We start from the raw sequence: 17,534 nt of genomic DNA, 5'->3' as shown, positions 1-17,534 counted from the left end.
CTTCTATCATTTTATTTGTTGATGACATGATGTCTTATAGAAATAGATTTTTCAATATCAAACTTTATGCATCCCTAGAATCTGGTAGACTAATATTTTATGATATGCAGTTCAGTTGCATTTTGTGTAGATTTGAATAAGTTTAAATTATAATATTAATATAAACTTTCTTTGTACTAAAAAATTAAATCTACTTCTAGTCTTAGCATGCAAAAGCTATTTGTGGCAAAGGTACAATTATCTTCCTCTTTGAAACTTTATACTTAAACATGAGAACACATTTTACTAGTTTTCCTTGTTTCCAAATAAAATGACATCTGATGTGTTCAGGATAATATAGGATGAAGTATCTTGATGGTAAATTCTCAATAGATGGTAAAGACTGGGTGATTCCTATGTACTAAAAATTTGGCACAAGTTATCTTATTTAATAATTACAGCAATCCTATAAGGTGATCCCTCTTTCACCCAGAAACTTGTAAGTTCAAGAGATTTTATCTAAGATGACACAGATAGTGAAGTTTTGAACTGAGCTCTGTCTGACTACAGAGGAATCTCAGTCCCTACAGAGCCCTTCACTGTGCTCAGGTGCCACATGCCAGGCAGTTGGCTTTACAAAGAGGACAGTTACTGGTCTCCAAGGACTATGAGTATTAGTTAGTTCTTGCACAGTTGTTTCCTTAGACTCAGCTATAGCTAGCTTAGCTCACACCTATCACTCCTAGCAGAGAAACAAGCCCATTAACTTTTGTTCTATCCAATCTAATAAAAGAGTAATATGCAATTGACCATCACTTCAACACACAAGATGGCTGCCCCCATGTGATCAAACATGGCTGATCCCATATGGATACAAGATTGCCAGCAGGGGGGTGCAGTTGGTAGGGACCAGTTCTGCAAGGGAGGGCAGTTGTGGGCAATAGATTGCAAGCAGCGGAATGCAGTTGGTAGGGACCAGTTCTGCAAGGGAGGGCAGTTGTGGGCAATCAGGACAGCAGGGTAGGGCAGTTGAGAGGGACCAGGTCTGCAAGGAAGAGCAGTTGAGGGCAATCAAGCCTGCAGGGGAGGGCAGTTAGGGGTGACCAGGCCAACAGAGGAGGGAAGTTGGGGAAGACCAGGTATGCAGAGAAGGGAAGTTGGGAAGGGGGAACCAGGCATGCAGGGGAGGGCAGTTAGGGGCAATCAGGCTGGCAGGGGAGCAGTTAGCCATCAATCAGCCTGGTTAAGTGGTGATAAGGCTGGCAAGCAGAAACGGTTAGGGGCAATCAGGCAGGCGAGCAATTGGGAGCCAGTAGTCCTGGATTGTGAGAGGGATGTACAACTGCCCATTTGGGCCTGATCCTAATGGGCAGTCAGACATCTCTTGAGGGGTCCCAGATTGGAGAGGGTGCAGGCTAGGCTGAAGGACACATACCCCCATTCACAAATCTCATGCACCAAGCTTCTAGTTTATTATAATGATAATCCTAGACTTATGTGGGCAGCACATTTGACATGAAATATTAGTAAACATCCATGTTTATCATGGCACCAGAATCTGAAAAGCAGGTCCCATAAGGAGTAGTTATCAACTAACTAGGATGTCTGGTGGTATAGAAGAACAGCTCTGCCATGGCAACATGGACAATCTGCATGTATCCAAAGAGGCCATGTACACTGAGGCTTGAATCACAGCTCATCTAAATCTTGGCAGAACACCAAGTGATTCTCCCAGAATAGGAAAGGACAAAAAGATCTTGATATGTACTTCAAGGCCATTTCACATGCCTCCCTTCTTCTCTGGGAGGCAGTCGAGATAATTCCCTAGCACCTCCCAGGTTCTTATAAGGTATGGAATGTTCTGTCCCGCTCACTGAAGACTACATCTGCAGCTTATAAAACACACTTAACTGAAATCTAGAATGGGATTCTCAATAACAGAATATCTTACAACTTGCTCTGAGTCATTGGGTCCTTTTTGTTTTGGTATCATTTGTGTGGGGCGGGGGGCAGGAGGGAGACAAGGATCACAGGAAGCTTTGTCAAAGCTTTCTTTCTTCAATAAACTCTGAATATAAATTAAATTGCCATATCTTTACCATTTGAAACACTCAGGCCTTGGCCTTGGCCTTTTCTTGTCTAGAATGTGTGTGCATGACAGGTGGTACCCATGCTCACCTGATGGAATAATCACAGGGGTCCTGGGCTACATGTGCCCCCAAAAGGGTTTCCAGATCTAAGGTTTTGTAGTGGTGAAACCATATGGGTTATAAGACAATCTACCTCCTTCTACCCTAAACAAGTGTGTGTGTGTGGGGGGGGACTCATTTTGATACAAAAGAAAGGGCTGAGTATATAAATCAGGTGGTATTTTCATAAAAAATGGTAACATTGCTGTAAACATTTAAAAATATTTTTATAAATTTCAGAGAGGAAGGGAAAGAGAGATAGAAATATCAATTATGAGAGAATCATTGATCAGTTGCCTCCTGCACACTCCCTATTGGGGATCAAACCCACCACCTGGGCATGTGCCCTGACTGGGTATCAAACCATGATTTCCTAATTCATAGGTCAACACACAACTACTGAGCCACACCTCCAGAGTTTCTGTCAACACTTAAGTTGGGACTAAATTGTCAATTTTGACTACTTGGATTAAACAGTCTGAAATAATATGAGGATCCTTTATCAGCATAACAAATCCCATCTGCTGTATAAATTCAGATAAACAGCCTTTCTCCACAGTCTTTCTCTAGAAATGGGTTTGAGAAAATATTTTAAAGCACTCCAAGTGAACTGCTATGTTATCAGAGGCCGAGGATTTTCAGGGTCTCAACTGTGAGTAATTATGGGTCCTTGCCCCCATTGAGTTTCATGTAAGACACAATGGCTGTCAGTAGGTGTGCATTATTGTGCAATGAAAGCAACTTAATATTTCAGTTGTTTTGAAGAATTTCCTTAGAGATTAATGCACCAGCTCAATAAAGGAGTTATTTACTTAGCCCAGGAATGGGGAACTATTTTACTCCCAAGGGCCATTTGGATATTTATACTATCATTCTAGGGCCCTAAAAATTACCAACTTAAAAATTAGCCTGATCTATTTGGTCAAACATTTAATTAACTTACACCAAATCATTTCCCAGGACTTGTGTGTTCTGCCATGTTCCCCACCCTTGACTTAATCCTTTAACAATAATTAGGAGTTGATATAGAAAGACAAGTAATGAAGTAATTTCTGTGATCAGGAGGTACTTTGAAGGTAACCATGGTGGTTTCTTCTCTCTAATCATTTGTGGTTGCTCTAACAAACTGAAGGAAGGATAAAAGGGATAAACACAGAAGGAATACTTCATGGCAAGAAACCTGCCTTTCCTCACCATTTGGGAATGTAGTTAACCATTTCTGTCACTGGAGAAAAAGATTGAGCACTAGAGAAACTCCTGCTGGGTAGCAAAGTTCCTAGGATAGGTCTCTGAGGCTTGGGAGAATGAATAGACATTCATAAATATAAGGGCCAGCCTAGTGTGAGGGAGTGTGGCAGAATTAATGCTATAAATTCAGTGCCATCAGAATGGCTAAAAAGACCTTGGATGTTAGGATCATTAGTGTTCCCATTCATTTTATTCTAATCCTGGCATAACTCTAGAATCTGATTCATTTTCTTCTCCATCCTCACTATCTTATGCCCTGGCCCAGGCCACTACCCTCTGCTACCTGAATTACTAAAATGGTGGCAGTTTTCTTACTACCCGTCCTTCCAGTTAATCTATGTTCTTTTCTCCCAGATATCTATGCTTCTGATTCTTTATTTCCTTCCCCTACTTAAACACGTTGGTTTTCCCCCTCCTATTGTTCTTTAGAAAAAGACATGGCCCAGTCTCACCCCAATGTATCTCCTTAAGCTCATCATTTTTAACTACTACCCACAGGTCAGTATACTCCAGTCAGACTAAGTGTCCCACCCATCCTAAAACCTCAAGTCTTGTTATATCTGCTTGTTCTCTGCAAAAGTTTAATTATTATACTACTTAACAGATGAGAAGGCTAGATGAGGTTCAGAGATAATAAATTATTCAATATAGCAGAATTTATGATTAGACAGCAGTTGAATCCAAATATATCAATATGTCTTCTTTTGTTTTGTGAGTCTTTTATATTGCTGTTAATTTTACTTATTTAATATTACCATCTTTTGTAAGTTACATCCTCTGGGAAAGCATTATATACTCTCAAGTTACAGGTGAAGATGGTATGGGTTCCATGTTTACCTTCATTATTTCCTAGCTGTGTGATCATGAACAAGTTGTTTAGCCTCTCTAAGTATTGGTGTTTCCATTTAGAAAATATAGCTAATAATAGTACTTCCTTCATAGATTCCAAAAGCATGCTCCTGGTTAAATAATTAGCACCTTCCCTGACACAGAAATGGATTCTCTAAATGATAGGAATAATTTATCATTGATTTTGATAACCACTTAAGGTACAAATTAACACATAGTTATCGAATACTTATATTGAGAGAGATAGAGAAAGAGAGAGAGAGAGAGAGAGAGAGAAAGAGAGAGAGAGAGAGAGAATAAGTCCTTTATGACCAGCAAAAAAAGAGCATCCACTTGAAGTCTGGGGACAAGGTTTAAGATTATATTTATGAAATAAAAATATTAACACCAAAAAATGCTCTTTGAAGGTTGATTAACTGGAATTTGTGATAATAAGCACTTTTCCCTCTGTAGCTTAAATTTTGAAACAGAAAGGTACACTGGAATTAATATTCCTGTAGAAAAAAAAGGCTCTGTGGGCTTGATTAATAATTTTGAAGGACTTATTTCATCACCAAAATTTAGCCCATTCATATTTTTCAGGTACCTTTCAGGAAGTTCACTGGGCATTTTCCTCTGTCAACTAAAGAGCTCCAGCTGGCTTTGACAACAGCCTCGGTAGCTAGGGGCTATTATCATGCCCCTATTCTTTCATGGGAGATTTAGACCATCTTTTTCTGTAGAGATCCAATGCTATATCCCACCTCCACATTGATTAATCTGTTCATTTATTACACTTTCAATAGGAAAAATATATAGACTTCAGTCATCTCTGGAGATGCTGAAATATTCCCCTTTTTCTTCTTGGTTTAGGAGAAGGTAGAGAGGAACGATATGTGCAGAGTATGATATAAATATATGAGCTCAAATATATAATTAGCTGCACCTTTGACAGAATTGCAGCTGTCAGGTTGTATCTCCAATATTTTATCCTCATTGCAAGATGAATCTAAGGATGGTTTATGAAAGACACTTTCTAAAAGACACATGAACACCACTCTGCTTATTTTGTAGGATGCTTGAGGACGACCTGAAGCTGAGCAGTGATGAAGATGACCTTGAGCCTGTGAAGACCTTGACTACTCAGTGCACTTCCACTGAGCTCTACCAGGTAGGAACAGCATAGGGCTTGGTTTGGGACCTAAGGGGTGGGTGCAAAAGGAACTGGAATGGTTTTGTCATCCACAAGCTTATTCCCTGCTTCATCTCTGGTCTTCCGTGAGAGGGAAAGAAGCAAAGATAAGCATATTATTCTGGAACAGGTTGGATCAGCTTACACTGCCATTAAAATTAGAGTCAAGAGATGCAGAGCTCTTGAAAACTGCTTTCATCTTTTCCCTCTGTTTCCTTTTTGGCAAACACAATATTCGTTGTTAGTAAGCAATTGAGATCATCTTTCCCTCTCTTGGGCTAAATATTGTCTTGAGTGAGCTATAACTTTAGTAACTTCAGTGTGAGCTTTAGAGCTTGTGCTCATTAATTAATTAAAATAAAACTGTGATTACTCCATTCACCTTTCCCAGGAGTGCCACTTCAGAACACAGCTGAGAATCACTCTCATGAAATCTTGCAGCTTTCATGAACCTTCAGGCAAAATACATTTGGCAAAAGTTTGCTGATGCCCAGCAACTTCTATTCTGTGTTACAAATATTTACAGTACTTACTATTAAACTAGATGGCACAAATATGTGTTTTCAGCAATTCCAATGAAACTGGATTCTTGATGTGAAAAGGCCAACCACTGTATCTTTTATAAATCACTAGACGCCCCGTGCATGAAATTTGTGCACGGGGGGGGGGGGGGGGGGGGCGGGGGGGGGGTCCCTCAGCCCAGCCTGCACCATCTCAAATCTGGGAACCCTCGAGGGATGTCCAACTGCCCACTTAGGCCCAATCTCAATGAACCTAAACCAACAGTTAGACATCCCTCTCACAATCCAGGACTGCTGGCTCCCAACTACTCACCTGCCTGCCTTCCTGATTGCCCCTAACCGCTTCTGTCTACCAGCGTGATCACCCCATAACCACTCTGCTGCTAGCCTGATTGATTCCTAACTGCTCCCCTGCCAGCCTGTTTGCCCCCAACTTCCTTCCTCTGCCAGCCTGGTCACCCCTAACTGCCCTCCCCTGCAGGCTTGATTGCCCCCAACTGCCCTCCCTTGCAGACCTTGTGCCTCCCAACTGCCCTCCCCTCCTGGCCATCTTGTGGTGGACAACTTGTGTCCACATGGGGGCAGGATCTTTGACCACATGGGGGCAGCTATCTTGTGTGTTGGAGTGATGGTCAATCTGCATATTAATCTTTTATTAGATAGGATGAGAATGGCAAAGTAATATGTGGTATCAATGAATGCTTGTGTGTTTTCTCTGTGGCAGAGAACTGTATTGAGTGTGGGGTCCTTAGGCTGTGCTTGTAACCTCACATTAGGAACACAGAAGGACTACCTTTAAAAAAGTTTATTGGCCGAAACCGCTTTGGCTCAGTGGTAGAGCGTCGGTCTGCGGACTGAAAGGTCCCAGGTTCGATTCCGGTCAAGGGCATGTACATTGGTTGCGGGCACATCCCTGGTAGGGGGTGTGCAAGAGGCAGCTGGTCGATGTTTCTCTCTCATCGATGTTTCTATCTCTCTATCCCTCTCTCCTCCTCTCTGTAAAAAAATCAATAAAATATATTATAAATAAATAAATAAATAAACAAATAAATAAAAAGTTTATTGATTTTTTTAGAGAGAGAGGAAGGGAGAGGGGGAGAGAAACAGAAACATCAATGTGAAAGTGAAACATCTACCAGCTGTCTCCTGCATGCCCCCTAATGGATATGGAGCCTGCAACCTGGGTATGTGCCCTGACTGGGAATCAAACCAGCAACATCTTAGTACATGAGTTGATGCTCAATCAACTGGGCTGCACAAACCAGCACTACCTTTGTTTTTCAAAAGCCAATACCTAACAAATTTTTTTCTACAGTGAAGTCCACAAGTTTTAAAACTGAAACCAGACTGTTTTAAGAAATGCTCATACACTGATATTTCAAGATATTAACAAACATGAAATTCCATATCACTAAATATTTTTTGATGAACCTGCAAAGAAAAACTTAGGAAAAATTATCAGGGTTCACCTACTCCATTCTCATCTACAATTGTTTGTCACACCATAATTCCTACTACACTGCATACTTTTAAAATTGAACACATCTTCAATGTTACATGGCCAATACGTTTCTCTCTTTCACTTCTGCCACTTTATTATGCTTACATTTTTTGAGAGTAAATTTATTAAAGCTGAGGCAGCCTGGCTGGTGTGGCTCAGTTGCTTGGATGTTGTCCTATGCACCAAAGGGTTCCTAGTTTGATTTACTTTCAAAACACATGCTCAGGTTGTGGGCTAGTAGGGGGCATGCAGGAGGCAGGCAATCTATGTTTCACTCTCATAATGTTTCTCTCTCTACCTCTACCTTTGAGAGGGCAAGCAGGGTGAGGATAAACTTCGGACTCCACTGTGGGGCAGGGCGGAGTTATTTTCCATTTTGTGTAACTGGACCCTAGCCCTCACCCAACCAATCAGGATCAGCCAAAGCAGTAACATCACCACCAGTGTAAAACCCAAGGGCTTGGCGAAATTCAGTCTCTCTTCCGCCATGCTGTTGGTGTGAGTGGGACAGAGCCCATGCTAGCATGGAAGAGGCTATTTTGTTTATTGCATCGGACTCGACTCCCTGGTGGTCCTTGGGGATCAGGAGTCTGGGCATAACACCTTTCCCTCTAAAAATCAATAAAAAATAAAGCTGGGAACAGTGAAATAAGGAAATGAGTAGCACAGAAGAAGCAACAAGAGAGAACCTAGGCCTGCTGCTTTGGCTCACTGCAAAGTCAGAGAAAGGGGTTCTTGAAGATAGGCTCAGTGTGTTAGTCCTGGATGAGCTGCCACTTCCCATTGATACCCTGGTTGCAAGTTTCCTGAGGACACTTATAATTTAAGGGATGCAGGGCTGAGGGTATAGGTGTGCTCAAGAAAGGGAAAGTGCTGTACATTTTTATAGTATATAAAAACTGAATCTTTGCAACTTTGGTGCTTTATCAAGAACAAACACAATTGTCTCCCAGGGGTTTACAGTACATTTAATATACAGAATACAAGCAGTCCCTCTCCTACTTGAGTCATGGACTTAAAAGCAACTGTAAAATGCACATTTAAATTCCAATGTCTGCCATTCCTGCCTTTTTGCATTTAATATGCCAATGACAAGAGCACTGTATTGCTAAATAAAACAAAAAAATCTAAGATAATTCATTCTGACCGATACAACATTACCTTTTAATGGAAATGTTTAAACAATGTAAAAGTAGATTTTGCACATGGACTGTCTCTCTATATCGTTGCATATATGCAATCTGCATCTTAGTTTCTCAAGTTGTCATTTTCTGTATTTATCTGGAGAAATGGCATACAATCTGCTGGCCTTGGATCATCTGGGTTTTTAGCATATATGGAGTGACTTTGTGAAACTGCTGCCACTCTTGGATATTCCTAGTTGATGAGTTGGAAGCTTTTTATGGCAAGCTGCCTTTGATCAGTCATGACTTCCTCAACAAAGGTTATTATTTGAAGGGGGTAAGGGATTGAACTGGAATATCTAAAGTAAGGCAAGATGACAATTTATTTCCCTTAACTGGGTCTAGGAAGCAAGAAGTGGGCACAAGGTTACAGATATTTGCAAATGGAACCTTCTTATAGAGTTTGGGGACTAGTTAAAAGGCTGGAAGGTAAAAGACCAAAAGAGAATCTGTGTGTAGTAATTTTTCTGTTCTGATAAAATTCACATAACATAAAGCTCGCCATTTTTAAATATACAATCCAGTGACATTTAAAACTTTCACAAGGCTGTGGATCCATCACCAATTCCAGATTATGTTCATCACCCCAAAAGGAAATCCCACATACATTAAGCAGTTACTCCTAATTTCCATATTTCCTCAGCCACTGGAAACTACTAATCTATATCCTGTCAGTACGGATTTGCTTATTTCATATAAATGAAATTATAAAATATGTGACCTTTTATAACTGGCTTCTTTTACTTATTATAATGTTTTCTAGATTCATCCATGTTGTAACATGTATCAATACTGCATTCCTTTTTTGTGGCTAAATAATATTATGTTTTATAGATCTACTACCTTTTACTTATCCATTCATCACTTGAACATTTTGGTTGTTTCCACCTTTTAGCTATCTGAGGATTTGTATCTAAGTTTTATTGGAATATATGTTTCAGTTCTTTTGAATTTTATCTTTCATTTTTTTTAATTCTTCCACCTAAAATTGAAATTGTTGAGTCATATAGTAATTCTATGTTTAACTTATTGAGGGACTGCCAAAATACTTTTCTTTTTAGGCAAAGTAATATAGTATCATGTAGATATTATAGTTAATTTATCTAATCTTAAAACTGGGACCTTCATATTTCTGCAACATCAGCAGTAGTGCTAAGAGCTCCCACTTTTGGAGTTGGCCTTTTTCTGAGCCAGGCATTAAGTCAAGGTTCTTTGTTTCATTTGAACCTTGCAGAAAATGTTAGATGCAAGTTTGGGCCTCTGTCTAAGCTAAAACATTACAGAATCATTCTATTTGTGGCAGGATGATTGGGAGAAAAGCATACAAACAAATGCATTGGTGCATTAAATCACACCATTGGTTGGAGCTGACATTATACTTAGAAAATTTCCCAGAACCTAGTAGCTACATTCATACAGCCATACTGCAATATAAAAGCTATTAGATTTCTAGAGATATCCTCAACTTATCTCACCCATAATCATTGCACCTGGATTCACCTAAGGAGACCCAAATAATTCAGGTTTATGAGTACACACTACTCTTTTCCAAAAAGCTTCTTCTGGGACCCTATGCTATGGCTTGCAACATAACAAATTCAAAAGGAGTGGATTTCAAATGCATGTATGAAAATGAAATACAGGATCAAGACATGTTAATTTCTAATTTGACATTTAGTCCCAAGTATTTCATAATCAGAACAACCTCCCCTCTCCCTGTCCCCATTGGCACCCCCCCCAAAGCAGTATAGCCATGCTAAACACAAACACCAATAGAATAATTAGGATGTGTTTAAATGCTGAGTATTACTTATTCAAATGGAAAAATGGAGCATGCTTCCCAAATAGTCTCAACTGAGAAAGCAAAATGCAATGGGGAATGTAGAGAGAACACAAACTTTTAATGAATAATTTCAAGGTACTATCACTTTCCCCCCCCTGAAATTATTCGTTAAAAGTTTGTGTGTTCTCTCTACATTCCCCATTGCATTTTGCTTTCTCAGTTGAGACTATTTGGGAAGCAGATATATCTCTGCTGTCTTCCAAGTTGGTGTGTCAGTGCTGGCACAGTATAGGATAGAAAGCAAGGGAATCAGTGTATAACCAAATGGATTATTATCCTGTATCTGCAGACACTAAATACAAAACACTGCACCCAAGTCAAACACTGTTCTAGAACATTCCACAGTCCAATGTCATCTTCAAATGTCTATTTACCATTCAGGGGGAGGTCCTGAGAGAAAACAAAGGTGAATACAGACTTCCTCTCCAGGATAGAGTGAGAACTCAGAAAGCAAAAATTAAAACAATAATAAAAATGGTGAACTTGAACTAAAGACCTAAGTGTCTAGAAAATGGAGATAACAATAGCAGCTACGTCATTGGGTTATAGTGGTGATTCAATGATTAAGTGAATGAAAATAGGCAAAATCATTTGGAAGTATGGTTATCATATAATAAATGTTCACCCCATTTTTACATGATGATGATGACCAGCAGGAGAAGCAGCATCATACTACTAATAACAATGTAAAATGTCTCCTACTCTTTGAGATTCTATATCAACTACCTTTCCTTTGCTTGTAAGAAATGGGATGTTAAAGAGAGCTGCCTAATTACCTACCTAGAAACTTAATTAACTACCAGTATGTAGCAAACTTGAATGAAAAGATTCTGTCTTGTCCTAACATTTATTAGCTTCTAGTATGTATACCTGGCCATGAGGATTCATAAGTGTAGTCATTAAGAGCATGATTTTTGGAATAGAGAAGCCTGGGCATAAATCCAACTCTATCACACAGTAGCTGCATGACTTTGTGCGCCTCACCTAATATCTCTAAGTTTTGGATTTCTCACCAATAAACTATAATAAACCAGTTTTGTCCAATTCATAAGAGTATTGTAAGAGTCAAATGAAGATTGTGTATAAGAAAATGCTTTTAAAGCAATAAGCACTATACAAATGCTGGTTATTCATCCTAATGGCCCCTTAAAATATTAACTTCATTTTGGCTTTGATGTCCATAGGAATCTGCTAAGAACTGGATTAAATGTCCTAATGGCCCTTCAAAGGCATCCACTAAATGTGAACAACTTTTCCTCCCCTTTGAGACCTGACAAGTTTTAAACCAGACATCCCAGGAAGAAAGGCCAAATTGCCAATGACACTGCACCAAATCCTCCAAGGAAATTACATTTATTTATTTATTTATGTATTTATGTATTTGTGTATTTATGTATTTATTTATTTATTTATTTTACATGTCTTTAGAAATAGTTTTCTTCTAAGGACTGATATGAGTGGAGTGTTGAGTCATGCATTTTTATTATTGTTTTTATTTTCGCTTCCTGAGTTCTCACTCTACCCTGGAGAGAGAGGAAGGCTGTATTCAAATTTGTTTTCTCTCAGGAGCTCCCCTTGAATGGGAAATAGACATTTGAAGATGACATTGGACTGTGGAATATTCTAGAACAGTGTTTGAATTGGGTGCATTATTTTGTACTTAGTGTCTGCATAAACATATGTGTTACAATACATTCTTTGAAAGTTGGATATCAGTAATATGGTTGGGCCCAGCTGGTGTGTCTCAGCAATTGAGTGTTGACCTATGAACCTGTAGGTCATAGTTTGATTCAGTCAGGCACATGTCCTGGTTGCAAGTTCCATCCCCAGTAGGGGGTGTGCAAGAGGCAGCTGATCAATGATTCTTATCACTGATGTTCTTATCTCCCTCTACCCTCCTCTCCTAAATCCATAAAAAATATACTATCTAATAAAAAGGGAATATGCTAATTGGCCCTCCTGCCATCGTAAAGATGGCAGCACCTGCAGCCAATAAGGAGGGAATATGCTAATTGACTTTCCCACCCTCAAAGATGGTGGTGCCCACAGCCAATAAGGAGGTAATATACTAATTGAGTTCCATGCCCTCAAAGATGGCATCTCCCACAGCCCCAATATGGCAGCGCCCAGTCCGTTCAGCCCTGCCGGGGTGACAGGCCTTTCCATGCACCTGCCCCAAGAGTCCCCAGTACCCTGAGACTGCCAGCCACCCAGGGCCAGCCCTAGGTGCAGGAAAGCCTCAGATGGTGGCTACCCAGCTGCCCAACTGCTCAGGGCTGGCTGAGGCTTGTGCTGCTGGCAGTGGCAGCAGCAGAGGTGTGATGGGTATCTTCTTCCCCTGATCACTGGGTTACCTTCTGCCCCTGGTGGCTCTCAGACTATGAGAGGGGGAAGGCCAGGCTGAGGAACCACCCCCTTGAGTGCATGAATTTTCATTCACTGTGCCTCTAGTTTTAAAAATAAAATAATACAGGTGGGATGTGAGGGCTATGTGATGTCAATTAGCCAGCTGACTGAATTTTTACATTTAGATGCTAATCTTGGCATAATATATATAAAAAACAACAACCCTGGTCTTCATCCCTATATAAAACTTATTGAATTGCCATTTTAAGCAAGTCATTTAGGGCTAGCAATAATGCTGTGATGAGTCACTGGTTTTTTGTGAGACAATGGCACAATCCAGTAAAGCACAGTTCTTGGGAGTTCATAGGTGTAAAGTTCTCTGCACATACTAACTACATAGCCCTGAAACTTCAGTTTTCTTTCCTTTTTTTCAACTTTTCTTTTGGTCAAAATTTTCTTACGTTTCTCAGGATTAAAAGAACCCATGAAAAAAAGGGGTTAAACCTGGAATCAATTTTCATTTACAGCTGAGATTCAGTTATTGATGTTGTGCTTACAGTTCAATAAAAGATCTAAAGATACAGACCTACTGCTTCTCTTTCAATATAAGCAGCCTAATCAGTCTCAAATGTTTTTTTAACAAATAAATTGTATTGACAGATATATTAAAATTGCTGTCTTTAAAGTTTTAAGCTATCCACAATTTGACCTATTCCAAAGGCTTCTAGAATGTATGTTGACCACACTTCAGAGCTCCTTCAAGTACATATTCATAGAACCTGGTAAACATCTGCTTAATATTCCATTGAATGGTATCATGATGCTTGATTTACACAGTTCTAAGCATTTAGTCTATTATTATAATCTAGTGGCAGGATGACCTATGATGCTTAGGTTCTGAGGCCAGGTTAGATCTTGGCATGACTCTCTTATGCCTTAATAATCTGATTGGCATTAGAAGCAACAGACTTTAGAAGTATAAAGATCATAACAATATGCATTGTTAGAAACTGCCTTTAGGTCATTTAACATTTATACTGTCTTATTATTAATTTGAATTAGATCAGCATCTCAAGTGACTTAATTAGTCCAGTTAGAAATTTAGAAAATGGACACTATGGCTGGAAATGTTCAGTTAGTGACCAGGTTCAGCTAAGATTCTAGATAAAGCTTGGAGCGATATGTTGGTGCTTTAAAAACAACTTAACAATTTGCTTTGAGCACAAAGTTATTCTAATGGGTTGTGTCTGAATACATTGTTATAGGTAGCTCCAATGTATACAATTTTATTGAAACCAAGCTTATCTCTCTTTCTGCCTCAGGATTGTCCTGATATCCCTAGAAAAGTGCACTTAATTGAAATTTAAAGCATTTTACTGGGTATATGTGAACATTTAAACTACACGCTAGTAGCAGAGCTGCACCTCAAAGATGTTAACATTCACAGAAAAAAAACACACGTGTATTTTTAGCTCTTCTCCTACACTTCTTAATTTTATTTGTCTAATGATTACTAATTACCTCAAATAAACAGCTTGCTTTCAAGCTAGTTTCTTGATTTTGGTTTTATAGTTCATTTAATTTTGTTTATTTGTTTGTTTGTTTTCATGGTTACTGTTGGGCAAGCTTACAAGATAGGAAGTTATTTGATAATTGCAAAGGAGATAAATTCCACGGTACTAGAAAATCAGAATATTCTGGCAGCTTTGGGATGTGTTCCTTATACCTCTGATGCATGTTGTACTTTGGAAACATAGGAGCCAATTTAAATTCAAGTCCACTTTTATGTTTAAAGTTTGCCAGTGAAAAATATGCAATAAATTTTACTCCTGCTATCAACTGGCTTTTTTGAATCTGACATGCTCTTGTGACAACAGATACCCTTCCCAGTTGTAATTGTTCCTATTTTTTTAGCCACAGTTATCCCTCCTCATGCTCAACAAGTTGTTACCTCCCCAACATTTCCTCGAATTTCCATTTACTTTATTAATAAAGGAAAGGCTGGGGAAGGCCTCTTCAGTATGTTAATATGGTATACACAGCAAGAGTGATCAGCCTGTCAGAGCTATAGAAACAGCAGATGGATTAGGATGAAACCAGGTGCAAAATAACTTTGATAGAGTTTTAATGTAAACAGTTTATCTGTCATTGCTTTTCATTGAAATGCTCCACAAAATGACCCAGTTTGGCTGTGAACGCTGCAGAATGCAGCTGAAAAAAAAATAATATATTGTCATACTCTATCCAACAATTAGAGAATGAGTGGATATTTTAATTTATTCATTGAGGACAGGAAAGTAAGTAGGATAACATATAAGGTTAATAGAATAGCATTGGCCTTCATATTCACAAGATTGTGTTCCCTATTTGGCTGTATTAGCATAGAGAATAGATTTATATGAAACTTCTTAGGTCTCATACAATGTGATTTTTAAAATGTTCCAGGCAAGTCTGTGTCTGTTTAGAAACATACATACTGGTTTTTTTTTTCATTGTAACTAGGCATTCTACTTTTAGTATCAAATATTTTGATTTCTGACTCCATAGAATGCCTTTATATTACAAACTAAAACTATGCTTTGAGCACACAGAGATGTTGAGAAGCACAATGTAGTACATATTGTGCTCTTTATAACTGACTAGTAGCCCTGTGCATGAATCCATGTGCCAGTAGCTCTCTGTGAGGCCTGGCTGCTCCATGCCTGCTGCCCAGAGGCTCTCCATGGCCCAGAGGCCCATTTGAGGCCTGGCATGGAATTCTTACCTTGTTGCCGCAGTAACGAAGCAAGCATTCCTCCAGGCTGCTCATGCTGCCTCTCTCAGTGACTACTCCCTTCCCCCCCCTGGAACTGGGGGACTCCTCTGGGGCTATGAGGACTGGGCGCCATCATATTTTCTATTGTGATGGAGTGACGGTTAATTTTCATATTACCTTTTTATAAGATAGGATGGCCAGATACTAGCTAATGCTCATTACATTTTGTGAATTATCCATCTATGAGAATTTTGTTATTTTTATTTGCTTAACACATTTCTCACAATGATATTAATTCAAATATTGGTGAGGATGTGCTGCTTCCACCAAGAACAAAAAAAACCTGAAATGATTATAATCTGTTACTTGATAATAGATAGCTTTCAGGTAGGACAAGCATGACTACAACCTTTATTTTCCACAAAGAACATGTAGAACATATATGGCTCTATACAGAGGATTTAGAGGATTACAGGGAGAATAGCAGCCACCCCTGGAAACGTGGGGATCACTAACCTAATTTGAATTAAAGTAGTGGAAGGAAAAGGCATCACAATATTTCCCTTTGTCATTGCTTCTGGGTTCAAGAAAGTGACTAGACATCATTGGTCTTCTCTCCTCTCTAATCACCCTACTTGTTTGGTAGAAGCATATTCTTTTCCTTAGGACTCTTCATCACCCCAATTTGGGCCCAAATCCATGACCGAAGCCTGGAGGTTCTGCCTTGGAGTCATTAGCAGCTAAAAAACCTCAGGCAATGTAACGTATGTACGTACATTTATTGGAAGTTTCCAAGTCTTAAGTTTAATCAGGGTTCTAGCATATACTAGTGGAGCAACATGCACATCCTTAGTGAAAGCTGTGTAATAAAGCACTTTGCCAAACTAAAAATATGAGATTTTGAAATTTATATTCTGGCTTTGAAAATTTTACTAGGGCTTTGGTTCAGTAAAGGAATGCTTTACTTTGTCCCCCAAATATCTGCCACCTGCTGAAAAAGATACCAGGCAGGCTACAAACAACCAGGGCCTTGTCTTTAATGGAAAACAGAATATGTCTTATTATTAAGCAGCTGTAGTATTTCTTGTATTTATTTAGCAAAATCAAAGGGCATAAATATAAGCATTATAATTAACAGAAGAGGTATTCACATTTGAGATTAGCTACCACTCCTATGTTAATTATTCAAAATTCAAGTGGATGGATAGATAAAAGCAGCAGACATTGCCAAAATGCATGGGATAATAACATATTTCTCAGGTTTATCTCATAGGGATCTTTGAAATATTAGATATAAATATTTTAAACTTGCTAATAAATCTTGTTTCTTCCTAGTGGAAGTGGATTCAGATTCCATATTTAACCTTGAATCACATATGTGTACAAATATGTGTGTATATGTATATATGTGTGTATATATGTGCATATAGTACACACACACACACATATACACATATGTATATGTAATCATGGTTTCCTTAATAACAGGGAAATGCATCATTAGGTGATTTAATGTTTAAGGACCATGATGACCAAAACAACACAAGATTAAATCAAGCACAAGGGAAAATGGTTCAGTCAAGAGATGCTGCATGTATAAGGCTGCTTGCTGTGAGCTGAACAGAGTATACTATTTTATAGTAAATTTTTCTTTATAAGTAAAATGAGTACACTCAAAAATAATTATAAAAACTATAGTATAGTAAATACATAAGCCAGTAACGTAATTCTCTATTATTATTATCATGTGTTATGTACAGTGCATGATTATATTACTATACTTTTAAATGACTGGCAGTACAGTAGGTATGTATACTTCAGCATCACCACAAACATATGAGTAATGTGTTGTGCTACAATGTTACAATGGCTATGAGGTCAATAGAGGAAAGGAATTTTTCAGCTCAATTATAATCTTATGCCATCATTGACTTAACTGCTGTTAAGT

General features: G+C 38.8%; 1 protein-coding gene across 1 annotated transcript in view; it reads left to right on the top strand.

The window, feature by feature from the left end:
- Window positions 1-17,534, top strand: part of AFF2 (AF4/FMR2 family member 2) — a gene marked incomplete at its 5' end in the record, with an annotated part of 359,224 nt that overhangs the window by 234,062 nt on the left and 107,628 nt on the right. Inside the window, one exon of the mRNA XM_036443509.2 lies at window positions 5,319-5,415. Within this exon, the coding sequence (XP_036299402.2) occupies window positions 5,319-5,415 (97 nt within the window). The remainder of the gene's footprint in view (window positions 1-5,318; window positions 5,416-17,534) is intronic.

This window comes from Pipistrellus kuhlii, unplaced genomic scaffold (genome assembly GCF_014108245.1).
Source record: "Pipistrellus kuhlii isolate mPipKuh1 unplaced genomic scaffold, mPipKuh1.p scaffold_m20_p_19, whole genome shotgun sequence".
Taxonomy (NCBI): domain Eukaryota; kingdom Metazoa; phylum Chordata; class Mammalia; order Chiroptera; family Vespertilionidae; genus Pipistrellus; species Pipistrellus kuhlii.
The sequence above is the reverse complement of the archived record's forward strand: the minus strand, read 5'-3'. Positions and strand labels throughout refer to the sequence as shown.